The 18116-nt window shown below is 34.2% G+C and overlaps 2 protein-coding genes across 7 annotated transcripts; both read left to right on the forward strand.

Annotated features, from left to right (window-relative positions):
* Positions 1-2253: 2253 nt before the first annotated feature.
* Positions 2254-9922, forward strand: LOC111382792. Of its 6 annotated transcripts, none has more exons than XM_023006851.1 (3): positions 2254-8353; positions 9244-9303; positions 9471-9922. In XM_023006851.1, the coding sequence occupies exon 1, from the start codon at positions 2467-2469 to the stop codon at positions 4411-4413; it is 1947 nt and encodes a 648-aa protein (XP_022862619.1). In that variant the 5' UTR covers positions 2254-2466; the 3' UTR covers positions 4414-8353; positions 9244-9303; positions 9471-9922. The 6 variants fall into 6 exon arrangements, with proteins under 6 accessions (XP_022862619.1, XP_022862627.1, XP_022862607.1 ...); XM_023006859.1 differs by having other exon boundaries at positions 9627-9922; XM_023006839.1 differs by having other exon boundaries at positions 2254-9382.
* A 4141-nt stretch (positions 9923-14063) lies between these two features.
* Positions 14064-17689, forward strand: LOC111382825 (proteasome subunit beta type-1-like). The gene is made up of 7 exons (XM_023006870.1): positions 14064-14221; positions 14312-14419; positions 15575-15656; positions 16305-16434; positions 16539-16681; positions 16760-16806; positions 17219-17689. Exons 1-7 carry the CDS (start codon positions 14175-14177, stop codon positions 17316-17318), a joined length of 657 nt encoding a protein of 218 aa, XP_022862638.1. The 5' UTR covers positions 14064-14174; the 3' UTR covers positions 17319-17689.
* Positions 17690-18116: the final 427 nt, after the last annotated feature.

Consider the following 18116-nt stretch of genomic DNA (forward strand, 5'->3'; position numbering starts at 1 on the left):
TATATATATATATATTGTTTTTTTTTCATTTTTTTCCTTCCACGAACACTATAGTCATGATTATAAATTTTTTTTACTAGTTATATTTGTTTGTATTTATCTCTCTCTCTCTCTCTCTCTTTAATTTTTTTAATTGTAACATTCTCATGACCTTTTTACTTTTTCCATCAATTTTTATGAAAAATATCTATTTGTAATTAAAATTTATAAGATTTTATATAAAAAAATTGTTTATAAGATTTTATATTATTTATTTAATTAAAGAGATTGAAATTTTTTTCTCTTTTAAAAATATTTTTTATTATATGGGGAAGTGAAAGGAAATTGTGGAAACCACCATTTCGTATATGAAAATTTTACACTATTCTGAACCCAAGTGAATTATATTTTAAATGAAAATTTTCAAAAATCTTTTGCATTCTACAAAAGTTGATAAAAGCTTTCAAAATGAAAAGTTATAGAAATCCATGAAAGTTTTCCACTAATTTCAAACAAATACATAAAAACTCAACAAAATTCACAAAAGTCATTCCTTAATAAAAATTTATAAAAGTCTTAATTGAATACACTTCATTTAATTTCACAAATAATGAACAATTTCTTTTATTTTGTAAAATACTCTACCTATATTTCAACTTACTTGATCCCAAGTCTTGAAAGTTGGGTTACATACAATTATCTAAGGCCGAACAACAAAATCATGGAACTGCAAAATCAAATCGAAACCGTTGGTTCGGTTCCACGTTAATTCGTAAACTTTTTCGTTTTGAACCGAACCAAACCTTCGAAGCGGTTTGGTTTATGCTTCAATCCTTACTCAAAGCGATTTGGTTTAGGTTTCAATCCTTACAAACCGTCAAACCGTTTACAAAATAAATAAATAAATATTTGAAAATAAATTAGTCTATATTTTATTTAATCGAATTAAAATTTAACACATTTCATTTAAAACGATACATTAATATTAGACACAATTCAATTAAACTCAATTTGACAACTATATATCTCATTTAATTAATTAAATCACATCCAAATACTCACTAGTCATTACAACTGTGCATGTAAAACTTTCAAATTCAAAATTGCACATTTCATTTATTTCTACTAATAATTTTCTCAAATCTTGTCTAATTGAAGTTAGATCATCCAAATTCTTTTATCTTTTGGTAATCTTTTCTATGTTTTTATTGATAGTTATGTTGTTTGATTCTAATAATTGTCAAACTTTCTTAAAGTAATTTCTCAATATTTGGATCGAGTAAAAGCATTAGATGATTCACAGAAAGTCACAATGTTTAGTTATTATTGTATTTGAATTGCTTTTATTCATTTTCTTTTATTAATTATTTTATATCATTTAACTATAATAAATGAATTCATATGCTATATTTTTATATTTATAAAGAGAATGAATTGTGTATTACAATTACAAATGGATACCATTAGTATTGACTAAGAGTTTAAAATATTTATATCATTTTGTCACATTATAATGATTATAATTATATAATTTTTATTTGTAATTTTTTAATAGTACAATTTATGTTTTAATGTGAAATTTTAAACTAATATTTATGATTTAACTTATTTGATATATATTAATTTTTTTTGGTTAAACTGTGGTTTTAAACTGAAAAAAATGGTTTGGACTAGTTTGGTTTAGAAACCAAAGTAATTTGGTTTGGTTTGAAAAAAATTCTAAACAACTTTAAATGATTTGGTTTGAAAATTTGTCTCAAACCATTCAAATCGAATCGAACCACGTTCACCTCTACAATTATCTTCATCTTTTCAACAATAATAAAAAAATACCAATAGAAAAAGTTAAAAATTTTGAATTGAAGTTTTTGTAGAAAGTATTTTCATCGAATATATTCCAAAGTCTAATTTTATTTTCAAACTATATTTTAAGAACTAAAATGAATTTTTGCATTATACATGCCTGTTTTTATTAAATTGGATCTACAAAAATACTATAATTATGTTATTACGCGTAAAAAAAATGTTTAAATTACTAAACTTAATATTGAAAATTTAGAAAGAAAAAAATCAATAGTTAATTTAAATCAATGATTCATGATTTTTATAAATTTTTCAAATACACGTTTAATCCATTTTGTCAAAATCTATCAAAAATATAATTTTTAGCTATTATCTATCACCGTTCCAAAAACTAAACTGGAAACATATTTCCATCCCTCAAATAAGTTAGAGAAAAATAAGTAATAATTAAAAATAGTACCAAACGCGTTTGAAATTCACAAGAACACAGATTCAGATAATTTTCGTACTGCTAAAGTTCTAATTGATACGAGTCAAAACATCCATTCTACTCATTTATAAATCATTTGGTTTCGTCGCATACAGATAAAGAATTTAGAGAGAGAATCTTAGAGAGAGAAAACTCGAACTTTGTCTATGTCAGTAGAGCTTCCATAGACAATCAGCTGATAAGAAGCTCTGCCCATGAATCCAAGCAAAATTGAAGATGATCTGTTCCACCATCTGGGCCCACCACCGACCCACCGTGAACAGTTCATAGACCCTCGCCAAGCTCAATCTCACCCGTCCATTGACGACGATGCCTTCTCCCTTGATCTCTTCCGGGACGAGGACGACGATGATGTCAGCCACACGTCATCCGACGGTGAACTCCCCATTTCCCATCCAAACGACGCGGCCCCACCTCAAAACCCTAATATGGCGAGTTCCCAACTTGAGAGTAATGGGAATAAAGATAATATGGCAATTGATCTCCGCGCCGTGCATGTTAGTCCCGAGCCACATGTATCGTCCCAATTTTATACTTTCAATAAAAAATCCCATGCTTTGATGATCCAGTGCTTGATTGAAGGCCGGCTTGCTACTCCAGAAGAAATCCGGGCTGTGACTCCGACGGCTGTGCTCACCAGTTGGCGGTCCGTGTGGAAGGACCGTAATGAGGATACTGCCTACTTGACCGCATGGAAGCGGATCCAGGACAAGCTAACAGTCCAAGTTGCAGACACCGCCTCGGCTTCTGCTGCCGCTGGTAAAAATCATTTCCTCTGCTTCAAGAATAATTGCAATCAATTTGTTTCGCATGTAGATCAGTGGCAGGATATAGTAATATCATTTCATGGTGATGCCGATTTAAAACACTTGGGACTTAAAGAAACCGTGGAGAGAATTAAGCAGGTGTGGACTGTGGGTGCTAAATTTTATGGGATTCCTGAGAGTTATATTAGGACATATGTAGCATCCTGCCCAGTGTGCTTGGATGAGTCTTCTGGATGTGCACCTCGCTCAAAGAGACGTCGATTTGAATATACAGAGTCATTTGATGTGCCTGCCAAGGAAGTGCCCGTTAAGTTGCAACAATTAGCTGCAAAGCATAAGGTGGTGTTGTGCATAAGGCAGAAGTATATTAGGTACAAGCCCTTTATGGCTGAGGTCAAGGATTACGCTTGTCATAGGGCAGGTGAGCCCGCATCTAAGAAATCACGGATTTTGAAACGGGAGCCCTATGCATCAAAGAGGTGTGGATGTGGGTTTCGAATTCGGGCAATAGTTCCAATATCAAATTATAACGAGAAGGATAAGACATTTGTCTATGAGGAGGAGGGGACAGCTGTATTTAAGCTGTATGCAGTGCATTCAGGGCATGAGCCAGGGCCATTGGATGGGAATGCGAGGATAATGCATCGAATGGTTGGACATAAAGGGGGATTTCTGATGGATCATGATACGGTATTTGGAATGTCCGAGGAAGGGGAAAATGAAGATTTCAGGTTCCTGGGAAAGAATTCCGGGGACCTACAGCATTTGGCTTTGCAGAAGGTTCAGGAATTAAGGAATGAGTTAGGGTTGCTTGAAGGGAGAATAATGACAATCCAGCCCTCATTGTTAGGTTCTCTGACACATGAGCTCTTTGACATCACGAATAAGCTTAGAAATCTAGCAGATGATGGCTCGAAATCGGTAGGGTTGCCATCTGAGAAGCAGCACCTGGATGATGTCTTGGTGGTAGAGCATGATTTGCCAGATTGGTGTGATGATCATCATTCGCGGATCTATGGTGATGGAAAAGATGCAGATGTTATTGAAGATGATGAGGACAGCTTTGGGCGAACTCTTGGGGAGGTTGCTTCTTGGGGTCGGATGAGGACTGAGAGTAGGAATGAGAAGGATCTGCTAAGCGAGACTTGTAAAGAAGAGAAATGGTTGAAATGTGGCGAGTTTGATGAGAAGGGTATTCCATGTGATTTGAAGCTGATCAAGCCCTCGAGGCATGAGGAGGCTGTGGATCCAGATGTGGGTCTTGCTGGTATACAGGTAGATGGTTTCTACCCTGAAAATCCAAAGTGGTTTGACTCTCCTTGTAGATTAGACCCTGATGCAGATTGCGGCACCAGTGGATTTCAGCACGTATAGATCTTGTAAAGATTATTAGTCTTGGTGAACCCACTTAAGTTATCGTTCGTCCTTTGGCACTGTCAGAAGTGGGTTGTATATTCTGTGCATTGAGCTTGAAGCCATTCACATCACTGTCAGTCTTTCAGCAGTTTCATCGGCTGTAATCTGTGGAGTGTTCAATTTGGAACTTCTGAATATACTTCTAATGTCTCCCTTTTGACCATGTTATCTGCTTTTAATATTGAACTTGATTATTCTGTTATGCACTGTGATTATTGCTTCTCATTATGCTCTATTTTTGTTCACCATCTTTCATGTTGCTCTGGTATCCCATATTGTTGCTTACAGATGCTTCTATATTTATTGTTGCTGATTTTGCATTCATAGTACAGTCATTAAAGAAAACTTCTTATTTAATCATATAATGTATTAAGTAGTACATTACCCTATCTGCTCGTCATGTAGTGATGCTATTTCAAATTTGCAATAATAGCATATAATTCCATATTCTAAATATGTTTAAATTGAAGGTATCCTAATTGATTTTATTTATCTATGAATAATCTCATTCTACCATTTGTACATGTTTTAATGTCATTATGATGCACAGAGAGAGTTTAAATAATCTTTATTGAGCTGTGTTTCTATGCTATCAATAGAGGTGATAATTGTCCGCAATGGAAATTGGCATTTGTTTTTTCGACAATTATTTGAGTGGTATTATCCTTTTGTTTTTCAGTTTTATATTCATTTTATCTTCAATTCTTTTATGGCATTTCCTCTGATGAACAACGAATATTTGCCTGACCCAAGAAAGAGTTGTCAGTTTTGTTTGTCTAGCTTACAGGTCACAGATCAGTTAGTTACAGTCTCGGTTGAATGTTTTAAAATTCAGAGAGACTTATTTAAGAAAGTTCTAATTGCCGTGCAGAAGGCCATTCAACTCAGTATGGGGACACTTTTTCTTTTAATAAGTCTGCCAAATAGTAGCCCTCGTTCTCAAAATGTGTTTTATGTTTTAGAAAAATGTATTCAGTTTATCATGCCTGGCCTATGATGCTACTGCGCTCTGTTCATTGTTCCATACCCACCTTTGGATCATAGAAATGATTTGTTCTTTCTGTTTACTTCTTGATGAGGCTTTCGAGTTTTTGATAAACATTTCATGAAGAGTGCCCACCCACAAGACCAAAGCCAAGGTTTACATCTTAAAATTAGCTATAATCTGAGGGGAAGGAAGATCAGAGGGAAATGACCATAATTTCACTTGTCATTATTTACTCTCAGGAGAAGTGTCTAATCTTTTTAACATTGAGCCTATGTTGATTTGAAGCATTGTTAGACTAGTACGAGCATTGATTCTAATGGAAGGAGGTAGCTCCTGCACATACCTAGGTTACTAAAACTTTTTTGACCCATGCCTTGGTAAATAAAGAATAAACCCTTGGTTCTTCAACATTAGGACAAACTAGACTTGTAATAGGAGGACAGAGGTTGATCTACTTGTGCCAGAATTAAACAAAAGTCGATCTGGAATAATTTGGAAGTTCAAATTTAAAGTCCAAAGGCTTAGTATTTCCTTAACTGCTTAGGACATCAAGAAAGAGTTTTTTCTAATTTTTCTTAGGGACTGGGCCTGAAGAATTATTGATCTGTAAGAATGGATGAAACATATTCAATAACTGGTTATCAAAAGCCATGGGCACCCAAATATTCACAGCTTAACCATGAAATTCTGATGTTGACAGCAACTCTTAATTTTTCTTTCATAGTAAATCTAATTTTCAAGCTGAGCGCTAGATAGTTTGTCAAATCAATATGTAAATATGGTGGACTAAAGGTGAAGATGAGATTCACTAGATTTCCATATCTTCTCATGTAGGACAGCCTCACTATACCTTAGTATTTTATTGGAACTTCCAAGAATGTAAAAATTTTCACTCTACAATTTACAGTACCTATGGAAGTTCTAAGAGCAAAATATCTGAAATCATAGATGAAACTATTTTGTTAATTAGAAACTGTAGAACTGAGATGCCGATAAGTAGCCAAAAAAATAAAAATAAATGTTGAATGAAGGGGAGTCTGGGGTCAAAGTTATTTGTAGCGGATTGACCGTGGAAACTAAAAACAAATAAAATAAATTTGCACTCTCCTTGGGAGTGACCCACTTTAGGTATTACATAAATACATTTTCAAACATATGTCAGAAACTTTTGAATATTGAAATGGTGAAGGGGAGAAGCTTCTGTTGCCTTCTTGGCATACCTCGGTTACGTACACTATAGAACCTGACTTTGGGGATTCTCAACTAAAAACCTAAATGGAATGGTGACCCAAAGGAGAATGAAATTGCACATTGGTTTAGTTTAAGTACTCATAGCATTTGTGGATTGGAATATACTGGGAAAATGGTGGAAGCTACTATTTCTAATAATGGTAATTTACTTGTACCTCTTCCCGGCTCTTATGATACAGTTTTCAAATTTGAACCTACCAATACATGCCTTTGAAGAAGGAGATTTTTTATACCTTTCTTTTTTAATTTTCGATTGAGGAGCACTTCCAGCTAAAATATTAATTAATTTGCACGTAATATTCAATGGTGTCTTCAAACATAGTCTAGAGGTGTGCTTAATATTTAGACTAAATAAATTTTTCATATTTGTAAGTAGCAAATATACAGCATTTTCTGAAGCAATGGGTATGTGAGAGTGGAGACGGTGATAATTCCATTGGAATGGCCTCCCCCTCTTGTTAACAGCCCTATGAGTAAAATCCTTGTGAACATTTAATAAAATGTAATGTAGCAATTGATGAGCTTTCTATCATATTTTATTCTTTTATGTTGACATTGGTTAAGAAACAAAAATTAGCATCTTCAAACTATTATTTATAATTATTTCTCTTAATTTGGTTCATCCGTCAAAGCATGAAAATTTTGATTCATTAAATACTAGCTAACTTGAAATGATGGAAATCTTCTGTTACATCAGATAAATATTTAATTTTAAATTGAAATTTGGTAAGGAATGATAATATCTGTTGAGAGGTGTATTTGAAAAGCTTAAGCCTAGAAAGTCTCGTTGAACTTTCAAATTTGTGTTTAAAGGACAAATATGGAAGATTTCTTGAATGCTACCCGATTTGAGGCAGCTTACTGTGAATATCTTTCAGATTTGCGTCTCTCTAAATTAACCTATACGTGAGTCATGTATGTAAAAGCTCGAGCTCAGATCATCAGCATACTTGTATTCATTTATGAGGTAGAAGACATTCAAAACCATGATATATTAGCACGTATAAGTATTGCTTGTCCTGTCATGATTGTACATAAATTGAATACTACAATAACAAACTAAGCCTTGTTCCTAGTAAATTTGGTGTTGGCTAAATTGGTCCTTAACTAAGCTGCATATCATTTGAAGTAAATGGTAAAAAAAAAAAAACTATCATCTGCATCTTGCTTATAAGTTTTATCTATAATATCTTTTGACAGTGTTTTTGTAGCCTTTAGCCATTTTGATAGTAAATTCTAATGAGGAGATTCGAAATCTTCTGGAATTGATTGTACTTGATTTTCTTTTCCTCCTGGTGATGCCTTAATAGCATTTGGATCCACTATCACTTATAATATAAGCATCTTGTTCAAGATATCAGATTTATATTCGTTGTTTGAGCTTTAGATTGCCTGCCATGGTAGGGAGTAATATCAATTACGGGAATTTTAATCCAGCTTTGATTCTATCTTGTGTTGTTTATTGCTTTGATTCTATCTTGTGTTGTTTATTGGCATTGCTGTGGAGTAACATGCCCTTTTTGTTATTGCAAACTGTGTAAATATGTAAATTTCTGTTATATACCTGGTTTAATTTTTTTCTCTCTTTTTTTCTCAAAGAGGAATCAAAGGATTTCACCCCTTCCTCAAAGGGAGGCTCAAACCCAGGTCATTAGCTTGGTAAGTTTTTGCTCTAACAACTTGAGCTATTGAGGAGACATGGACATAAAATGGGATGATCTGAGCTTGAGCTATTACATACATGACTCACGTATAGGTTCATTTAGAGAGACGTAAATCTGAAAGATACTCACAGTAAACTGCCTCAAAATCGGGTAGCATTCAATAAATCTTCCATATTTGTCCTTTAAACACAAATTTGAAAGTTCAGTGAGACTTTCTAGGCTTAAGCTTTTCAAATACACCTCTCAACAGATATTATCATTCCTTACCAAATTTATGAGGTAGAAGACATTCAAAACCATGATATATTAGCACGTATAAGTATTGCTTGTCCTGTCATGATTGTACATAAATTGAATACTACAATAACAAACTAAGCCTTGTTCCTAATAAATTTGGTGTTGGCTAAATGGGTCCTTAACTAAGCTGCATATCATTTGAAGTAAATGGTAAAAAAAAAAAACTATCATCTGCATCTTGCTTAGAAGTTTTATCTATGATATCTTTTGACAGTGTGTGTTTGTAGCCTTTAGCCATTTTGATAGTAAATTCTAATGAGGAGATTCGAAATCTTCTGGAATTGATTGTAGTTGATTTTCTTTTCCTCCTGGTGATGCCTTAATAGCATTTGGATCCACAATCACTTATAATATAAGCATCTTGTTCAAGATATCAGATTTATATTCGTTGTTTGAGCTTTAGATTTCCTGCCATGGTAGGGAGTAATATCAATTAGGGGAATTTTAATCCAGCTTTGATTCTATCTTGTGTTGTTTATTGGCATTGCTGTGGAGTAACATGCCCTTTTTGTTATTGCAAACTGTGTAAATATGTATATTTCTGTTATATACCTGGTTTAATTTTTTTTCTCTCTCTTTTTCTCAAAGAGGAATCAAAGGATTTCACCCCTTCCCCAAAGGGAGGCTCAAACCCAGGTCATTAGCTTGGTAAGTTTTCGCTCTAACGACTTGAGCTCTTGAGGAGACATGGACATAAAATGGGATAGCCTTGGAGGGAGAAAGAGCAGTTAAACTCTTGATACTTTGGCATAATAACTTGTTAGTATTATCTTATTCTGCTCAAACTGATATCCTCGGGTTTTTTGTGTGAACAGGATGTTCCACATTTATAATATGTTTTGGCAGTATTTGATTGCCTTGTGAACGGCGCTATCTTTATTCATGGTTTTTTAGAATCAGCATTTCTTTCATCCTTCCTTGTATCCTGCGGATTGATATTCTCTGGTGTTTAACAATACTATGCCCTACAGCAGGAGAGAGAGACAAGATTGTCGAATGCAGAGTGTATGCCTACTCTTTGAATCAACTTTTGAAATGCTGCCTACATTGTTTTGTAATTGGGTTAGAATAAGTTTCCAGAACCGTTGATGGTCATCTAGAAAGCACTTTTTGGGTTGAAAGCAAAGCAGCACAGTTCACGCAGCCATCACCAAAGTGCTTTCTTCGCATGTTTCTTCTGGTAAAAATTCTATAGAACTCTCTTAGTTGGAAGTTCCGGATATTATTCATTAATACCTGTATGTGCCTTTGCTTCTGGTTTCATTGATGATGGTTTGAAATTATTAAGAATTGGGCTCGAGAACTTCTCAAGTTTGGCTATTTAGTTTGCCTGCCTGTAGATTTATATAAAGCTGTATCCATCTCCTCTCCTAAACACGTCTGTCAAGTTTTGTAGTAAGGTTGCAATGATTTCATTGTTTAGCTCTGCAGATTTTTTATCCAGGAAAGAAAAATATTTACGGTAGCCCAGTAAAACAGCAATCCTCAATTGCATAATATTCATTGTAGTGTATTTGACTATCAACTAATTGTTTATCCATGAAAGGGAAACATGTCCAGTGGCGCAGCAAAACGGCATTCTTTGAAAGCATCAAATTTGAATCACCACTGATATGGAAAATCCTCTCCCAATAGGATAATGCTATATAGCCACAAAGCTTGACACAAACAATGACACAATGAGGTGGAAATTGATTTTTTTTTTTTTTAAAAAGAGAAAAAAAGTCTGTGGCGCCACAAAGCTGAAAATTGTTTGAAATTTGAATTTTTCACCATGGCTTCGACCCGGCCCATTTTTGAAACCCATTTCTCTGTATTAAAACCCGTCTACCCATTTTGAAAGACCATTTTCATCGGGTAATACCTTGCATTTCCCTCTCAAATTTCCCTTCCATAATTTTTGCCCTAAATTGTTCAAGCGGCACTAAATTGAAACCATCTCCAGCTCCCTTATCTGAAATTGGGTCGAAAATAATGGAAACCATGTTGTTGAAATACTCCAGACAGCAACATTTTAAGTTGTTTAAAGAGACAAGTTCGTTTGGAACAGGACGAAGAATGAAGTGCTTCTGCAATTGCAGCGAACAATGCAATGGCTATGATTATTCGACTGCAAGCAGAGAAGGCGATCGTCCAAATGGAGGCCTTACAGTACCAGAGAATGATGGAAGAGGAGGCCGAATACGATTAGGAAGCTATGCGAGTAATGAAAGACTTCCTGTTAAAAAGAGAGGAAGAGATAAAGGTTTAAGATTCTGAACTCGAGGCATGTAGAGAAAAATATGGGCATATCAAGAAAGTAGGCAGTGATAGTGTTGAAGCTGATGCTGATGAAAATTATCAAGAAATAAAATCTCAAAATTGTCATCGTTCGATGAGAAATCAGACTGGTAACTCTAGTGGAGTAAACGAACGTGCTTATGATAGATCAATGGAAAATGGAGATGGGATTTCGGAGGAATCACAATTAGATTTCGAGAATGAACGGTCTTACCGGTATCAGGGGAGATTAGAAGAAAGGGAGCGCATAGACCCCAAAAGCTCATCAGCAGCATACATAAAATGAGTCTTGAAGTCTTTGATACAATTTAGATTCATATTTTTTTTTTCATGGATAAATTCTTTCTCTAGAGCTTTGCAGAAATATACTTTTAATGGAACAGGCTTATGATTGATTTCTTGTTCTATGGGTTTCACCAGTGAATGAACTTTTAATATTCATGCATTTGGATTGGTTTTCCCAAGTGAAATTTTGAATAATGCTACTTGACCATAGCTTTTCCACATTCTAACATTGTTACCATTTCATGGAAATCATGTTAAGCACATAATATAGGCATGAAGACCATATCAGAATTTCTTGTTAGAAGCTGGATCAGTTGATCAGTTTTTGTTTCAGCAATGAAGGAAAACATGTCTGGTTTTTAAACATTATTGAAAATTTTACTTGTTACTGTATAGTTGAATCTACAAAGCCTGCAAAATTCTATATAGATGGTGATGTATTTTTCTTGTATCATACCCATTTTCACATCATATGAGCTATGGCTTCTTGATGAGAAAACACAGTTCAAGATAAATAATAAATATTAACAGTAAAATAGTAGTTAGAATTCAGTTTTGAAGCTTCTACAGAGACAATTAATGAACATTGCAAGCAGCAGTAATCTTCCCCATTCTCACATAAGCATTACAAAAGCATCACAACTTACAAGACCATTACAAAAACATTACAAAAACCCAATTTACAGACGACTCTTAAGATGAAATTCGGACGCTCCCACTTCAGGTGATGCTAAGGCATCGACTGCCTCTGTGAATGGAGACGAACTGGCTGGGAAACAGTTTGTCGATGGTACTACAGCTTAAAAAACTACGAATCCTTTACAAAAGCATTACAAAAACCATACCAATTTTCTCCGTATTTGACAACTATGAACCCTTTACAAAAGCTCAACAAAAGCCGTTTTATTTGTGACGAACCCTTTACAAAGGCATTACAAAAGCTGATTTTCGCTTAATATATATATACATATGTTTTCAAGCTGGCAAATCCAGTTATCAACCATCCTGCCTCTGTAAAGTTCGCTGCTCTTCAGCTCCACCGTCACCACATGCCCCAACGCCTCATGCAGTAGCTTCACCGGAATCCCCAAACTCCAACTCATTGTAATTTCTCGCTAAATTTACTGATTTCTCTTCATTTTTCTTCAAATTTTCCCCAAAATCTGAAGTAGTAATACCCCTTCTAATAGAGTTTTCGGAAGATGGAGTATTTCAACATGGTAATCGGTATCAATCGAACAGCCGGTTAGTAGCATATAGGGCGAAATGAGGAGCGTTGTGAACTGAAATGGGAGGCCGAAGTGAAAATGGTCTTTCAAAATGGGTTTTAAAACAGAGAGACGGGTTTTAATACAGAGAAATGGGTTTTAAAAATGGGCCGGGTCGAAGCCATGGTGAAAAATTCAAATTTCAAACAATTTTCAGCTTTGTGGCGCCACAGGCTTTTTTTCTCTTTTAAAAAAAAAAAAAATCAATTTCCACCTCATTGTGTCATTGTTTGTGTCAAGCTTTGTGGCTATATAGCATTATCCCTCCCAATATCATCCAAAGAAAAATAAATGAGTTTTGGGGCCTTTTTGGGGCTCCGTTGATTATGTGTTTTTTTCTTTTATTTTCTTTTTGTTTATTTAAATTGCAGGGTGAAGTTGTCTGTCTGTGCATTCCAACGGCTAAGTTGGACGGAATTTGTCAATGTGGATGTGATTTGCAATTAACAAAGATTTAAAATGTTGAAGGAGTCAAATTTTCATGAATAATGCTACTTACAGTCGCTCACTACTGTAGTCATCTTATGTGACATATATGTAGTGATTAGTGATTTGTTGTATAAAATAATAAAAAACTATCATATTAATGTATCAAATCACTAATTATCACATGTATGTCACATAGGACAATTATGACAGTGAGCGACTGTAAATAACATTACTCAATTTTCATATTGTTCGATGTTTATTAGTTATTTTAGTACAAAATCAACAAGAGAAGCAACTAATGGCTTAATTATTGTCATGGGACATTATCCTTAAATGTCACTTATGTGGCTGAACTTTAAAGACTTAAATTTATCTCATCAAGGATAAAATCCATTTCGGTTATATAACCATTTATATACTTTTAGGAAAAATCCTACATGGCATTAACCTTTCATTAGTCTATTAATGAGATTGGGTTAATTAAATTAATTGTCACTAAATTTTACACATGCTTGAGTAGCAAGGAAAATGTTTCTTAGTAAATAAAATATTTTCCTTATCCACCTCCTTCAAAGAAAATGTTTTCTTCAAAAATAAGAAAAATTTGGAATATTTTTTAAATGTTGAAAATATTTCCTTTTTTTTTTTATATAAATGTTGAAAATATTTTCTTTTGTTTGATAAATGTTGAAAATATTTTCTATGAGAAAATGGTACGCGAACACTTCATTATTGTCATATATATCGGATAATGTTAAAACTATGAAAAATCAATACATGGCATGGTTGGGGAAGATAAATGAATTTATTTATTTATTCTTTTCTATTTTGTTTTGTTTTTGGTTAAATGACAAAATAATTAAAGAAATTTTGGAAAGTTGAAAGTGCGTTTGGTTCACTGTTTTCAAGCTATTTTCAGTTTTCCAAAACAATGAAAACATGTTTGGTGTGATATTTTTGAAATCGCATTTTCGTAAACAAGGTTAAGTTTATTACATAAAATTTAAAACACATCTTTGACATTTTTAGTGTATTTAGTGAAAATTTTGAAAATACTTAAAATATGGAAAATAAGCATTTAAATAAAATTTTATTTTAGATAATTTTTAAACATTTTGAGCATTTTCTTGAATTTCTTGAGGAAAAATTAAAAAGACACCGAGAGCTCAAAAGGTGTACTGGAATTCATTCCCCGCCAAGACTCAACGAACTTCAATCGCCACCTCCCTCTCTCATTCTCTCAGATCAGATGTCACAATGACTAAACAGCAAGCAAATTGGTCTCCTTACGACAACAATGGAGGGTATGGAAAACACTAGTTCGATTATGCACCAAAAAATTGTGTTTAGATATTTTGATGGCAGTTTCTCATCTCGGTGTTTTGTTCGTGCAGGACATGTGTTGCGATTGCGGGAACTGATTACTGCGTGATTGCGGCGGACACTCGAATGTCATCTGGCTACAACATTCTCACTCGCGATTACTCCAAAATTATTCAGCTGTAAAGATTTGCTCTCTCATTTATATTCCATGACTTAACCAGAGCTGTATGTTTTAAATTTCGAATCCATCCTTGTGGAAAAGAAAATTAAATAGTGTCAGTAGGTTGTTGTAATTATTTAAATTTTGAAGTATTACTTGATGAAATGTTAATGCACAAAAATAAAATTTGTAAACAATTAAGTAATTCTTGAGCAAATGTCTTCTGTCTCAAGAATCAAGAAATTTAATTTCTGAATCATATTAACTGACTTGTCATAGAAAGGGGTGGCATGCAGATGTGAGATTGACATATTTTATAATAGTGTTATTGGATGTTTTTATTGAGGGAGAGAACTTTACCTCTTCTTAGAATTGGGCACAATCGAAATCTAGAGGGAGAGATGTGCTTTTCAAAATTGTCTAAACTCAATTGAAACATTTTTAGGTTTTTCATTTAACATCTTTGTTGTAAATAGTATGGGACATCAAGTTGAGTTGTTTATTTGATATTTCTTTTAATTACTGAGGGGCATAGGAAAAATTATTTTCATTCTCAACTCAAGTTGATGTCCCATACTTTTATCACAACAAGATTATTTGATTTTTTTTAATTACTGAAGGGCATAGGAGAAATTAATTTCTTTCTCACTTTTCTGTTTCTACTTTGCAAAATGTATGATTCGAACAGATCCTTGAGTAATGTGAAAACTGTATTTCTTAGTTCAGAAAGTTGGCTGTGTAAATTCAGAAAGGGGCTATGAGATAGGTTAAAAGATGCTTTTAAATCTGCAAGATGATTGCTCGATGGCTCTCACTTTCACTTCTTGAGAACTTATCACGTATAATCATCATTATTCATTTAAGTGTTAAGGTACAGCTTTGAGATGTTCATTGTTGTATTACCTCAAGACAATTTGCTTGAAGGGTTCATGAGGTTTAGTTTTCGTATACGTTTTTCCCCTCTTACTTGCAAAAAGGAAAAAAAAAAAAAAAATTGTTCTTACATTCAACTTTTTGCAAACTATATTATAAGACCTTCCTCATTCATTTATTTGGCAATATGTGATTATTATACCTGTATTGCATTCTTTTTGCAATTTTCTTGGTTGCTTCAAAGATGTCCTTTTCTCGGTAAAGATGTAAATGTATATTTTTTGTTTGCCCGATAATGTAGAGTGGACACATCCGTGCTGGCCTCTTCAGGTTTTCAGGCTGATGTGAGAGCTCTGCAAAAGGTCTTGGCTGCTAAGCACTTGGTATGTTCTTTATGCATTTTAATATTAATTGAAGACTTGCTAATATTTATCTTCCAAGAGACAGTTAAATTGGAGTGCGTCAGAAGTACGCATTCATAATTGAGAGGTTCATATTCCTCTCTCAATTGCTAAATTTCAAGTGCTACTGGAAAGTTTTAGGGTGTCCCAGCCCCTTATTTCCTTAAAAGACTTTGGGTGTGAAATCACTATAATGTAATTTAGTATTCCTTTCGATTTACTTCAGTCAATATGTGTCAACTTTTCCTGACTTTCAGATTGATGATTATTTCGCTTTCCTGTAGCTTTATGCATTAAGCCATCAGAGATTTTGGTTACTATTCAAGTAGCTAATTTAGGATGAATAAATTGCATATGCAAACCCTCTTGTCTCTCACATCCATTTGAGTACATATTTGAAACCTTACTTTCTTCCATTTTCATTGCCAATTCTGTTTGGTGGACTAAAAACATGGAATACGGATCAATTTTGCTTTTAATGATGATTGACACGTCATCTAAGGACATAGCCAAGGGTAGAGTGAGTTATACAATTGCTGGCTGTGAACTCTTCTAGTGCTGCGAGCTTAAGGTGGTTGAAAGATGTATGGACTCATGCCTCATAATTTGATACTGTTGCTTGAATTGCAGCAATATCAGTATCAGCATAACAAGCAAATGAGCTGTCCTGCAATGGCTCAGCTGCTCTCTAATACCCTGTACTACAAACGTTTCTTTCCTTACTATGCATTCAATGTTTTGGGAGGTCTTGACCGTGAAGGTAAGACTAGTGAATTTCAGTTGGCTTCTGGTACATTTATCTTTACTTATATTGTGCTATTTTCTTTTTCTCTTTGTTTGTTCTGTCTGGGGGAAATCCTGAAGGTAAGGGCTGTGTCTTCACATACGATGCTGTTGGATCTTATGAGAGGGTTGGATACAGTTCCCAGGGTTCCGGTTCTACACTTATCACACCCTTTTTGGACAACCAACTGAAGTCTCCAGGCCCTCTTTTATTACCTGCCAGGGTCTGATCTCATGCATGGATAATCTGTGTACAATTCATATCTAGTACAACCGAGTTATATTTTAATGATATTCTGCAGGATGCAGTTACTCCACTTTCAGAGTCAGAAGCCATTGACTTGGTCAAACATGGGATGTGACCCAAATACCCAACCTACCACACAAATTCCACATTTCCATTACTTGGGCACTTCATCTAAATTAATTACTTCTTTCTCATATTATATTTATTTCATAAATATCTAACATCTTATATAAAGCCCCTGTTTGACCCTCATATTTGGGGAAAATATATGTCTTCAAATAGTAAATTTGGGGAGAATGTGTGGTTGAAAATGAGTTTTAAAAAAAAGAGTTTTTGGAAAAATGAATCTCATACTAGGAAAAATCTTGTATCTTGTATGGATGTAAATTTTCCCTGTGAAAAAGCTTGGATATCTGATCCTATCGGACCCTATCTGCCAGATGGGTTATTTGGAGATCTGGTTTCCCTTTGTCCACTTAAAAATCTTTCATTATCCAGACTGAGCTTTCTAATGAGCTTGTTGTGTGTGTGTTTTACAGGGAGATAAACTGGAGATTCTCATTTTGAATGCTAGTGGTACACGTGTGGAGTACATGGAGCTCAGGAAAGATTGAGTCCTCTCCCCTGTTTCTTTGCCGCTGCTCTTGCTGAAATGGGAGGCTTGATGCTCGACATACCTGTTGAGGGTAATTGCCAGATAGTTCTTATGTCCTCGTGGCACATTACTTTAACTCCTGGACTCACAGCCTGCATCTTTTCTTGGTAAATGTTGTGATGATTGGTTCTTACAGGAAAGAAACATTTCTTTACTTGAACCATGTCCTAGCTTGTGTTTAAATCTTTGATCAGGTTTAAATGTAGTGATTATGTTGAATGGCATTCAGAGAGTAACGGAAAAACTTGTGTTTTCTATCGAAAGTTGAAATGCTTTCGCAAGCTTGGAAATAATAATACTTAAAATTTGTACTGGATTCTGATTTATTTACTCGCCATCCAGTTTAAAATATAACATATACAGAATAAAAATGTGGGAACACTTTTGCTGTGGCGAAAATCTTGAAGTGATCGAAGTCTCTTCATTTGATGCTGCTCTTGCTCCAAATGCCATCCCTTCTTCTCTAGTTCTAACGTAAGTGCCTGTTTCGGATCAAGAAATTTATGTTAAGTTGTTACTGGTATATATTTTATGGCATTTTGATGGGGGAAAATACTATAATATTTGTCATGTAACTTTTACTTTGATTCTCTCTCTGTTGATATCATAGTCAATATTTCTCAACATACTGTAACTATTGATTTCTTGCCCGGTGGAAACAAAAATTCATTCAACATCATCCACGAACTGGAATGAGAAGAAGAAAGAACATCGAAGTCTAGTGTAAATAAAATGTTTAGAATGTTTGAAACGACAT

The sequence above is a fragment of the Olea europaea genome, chromosome 3 (genome assembly GCF_002742605.1).
Source record: "Olea europaea var. sylvestris chromosome 3, O_europaea_v1, whole genome shotgun sequence".
Lineage (NCBI taxonomy): Eukaryota > Viridiplantae > Streptophyta > Magnoliopsida > Lamiales > Oleaceae > Olea > Olea europaea.

Excerpts from the sequence above, each read along its gene's own strand:
- LOC111382792 (XM_023006839.1), top strand. The coding sequence starts at position 2,467 with ATGAATCCAAGCAAAATTGAAGATGATCTGTTCCACCATCTGGGCCCA.
- LOC111382825 (XM_023006870.1), top strand. The coding sequence starts at position 14,175 with ATGACTAAACAGCAAGCAAATTGGTCTCCTTACGACAACAATGGAGG. Across the intron at positions 14,420-15,574 it reads TACTCCAAAATTATTCAGCT|AGTGGACACATCCGTGCTGG; the intron begins GTAAAGATTTGC and ends CCGATAATGTAG. Across the intron at positions 16,435-16,538 it reads GGGAGGTCTTGACCGTGAAG|GTAAGGGCTGTGTCTTCACA; the intron begins GTAAGACTAGTG and ends GAAATCCTGAAG.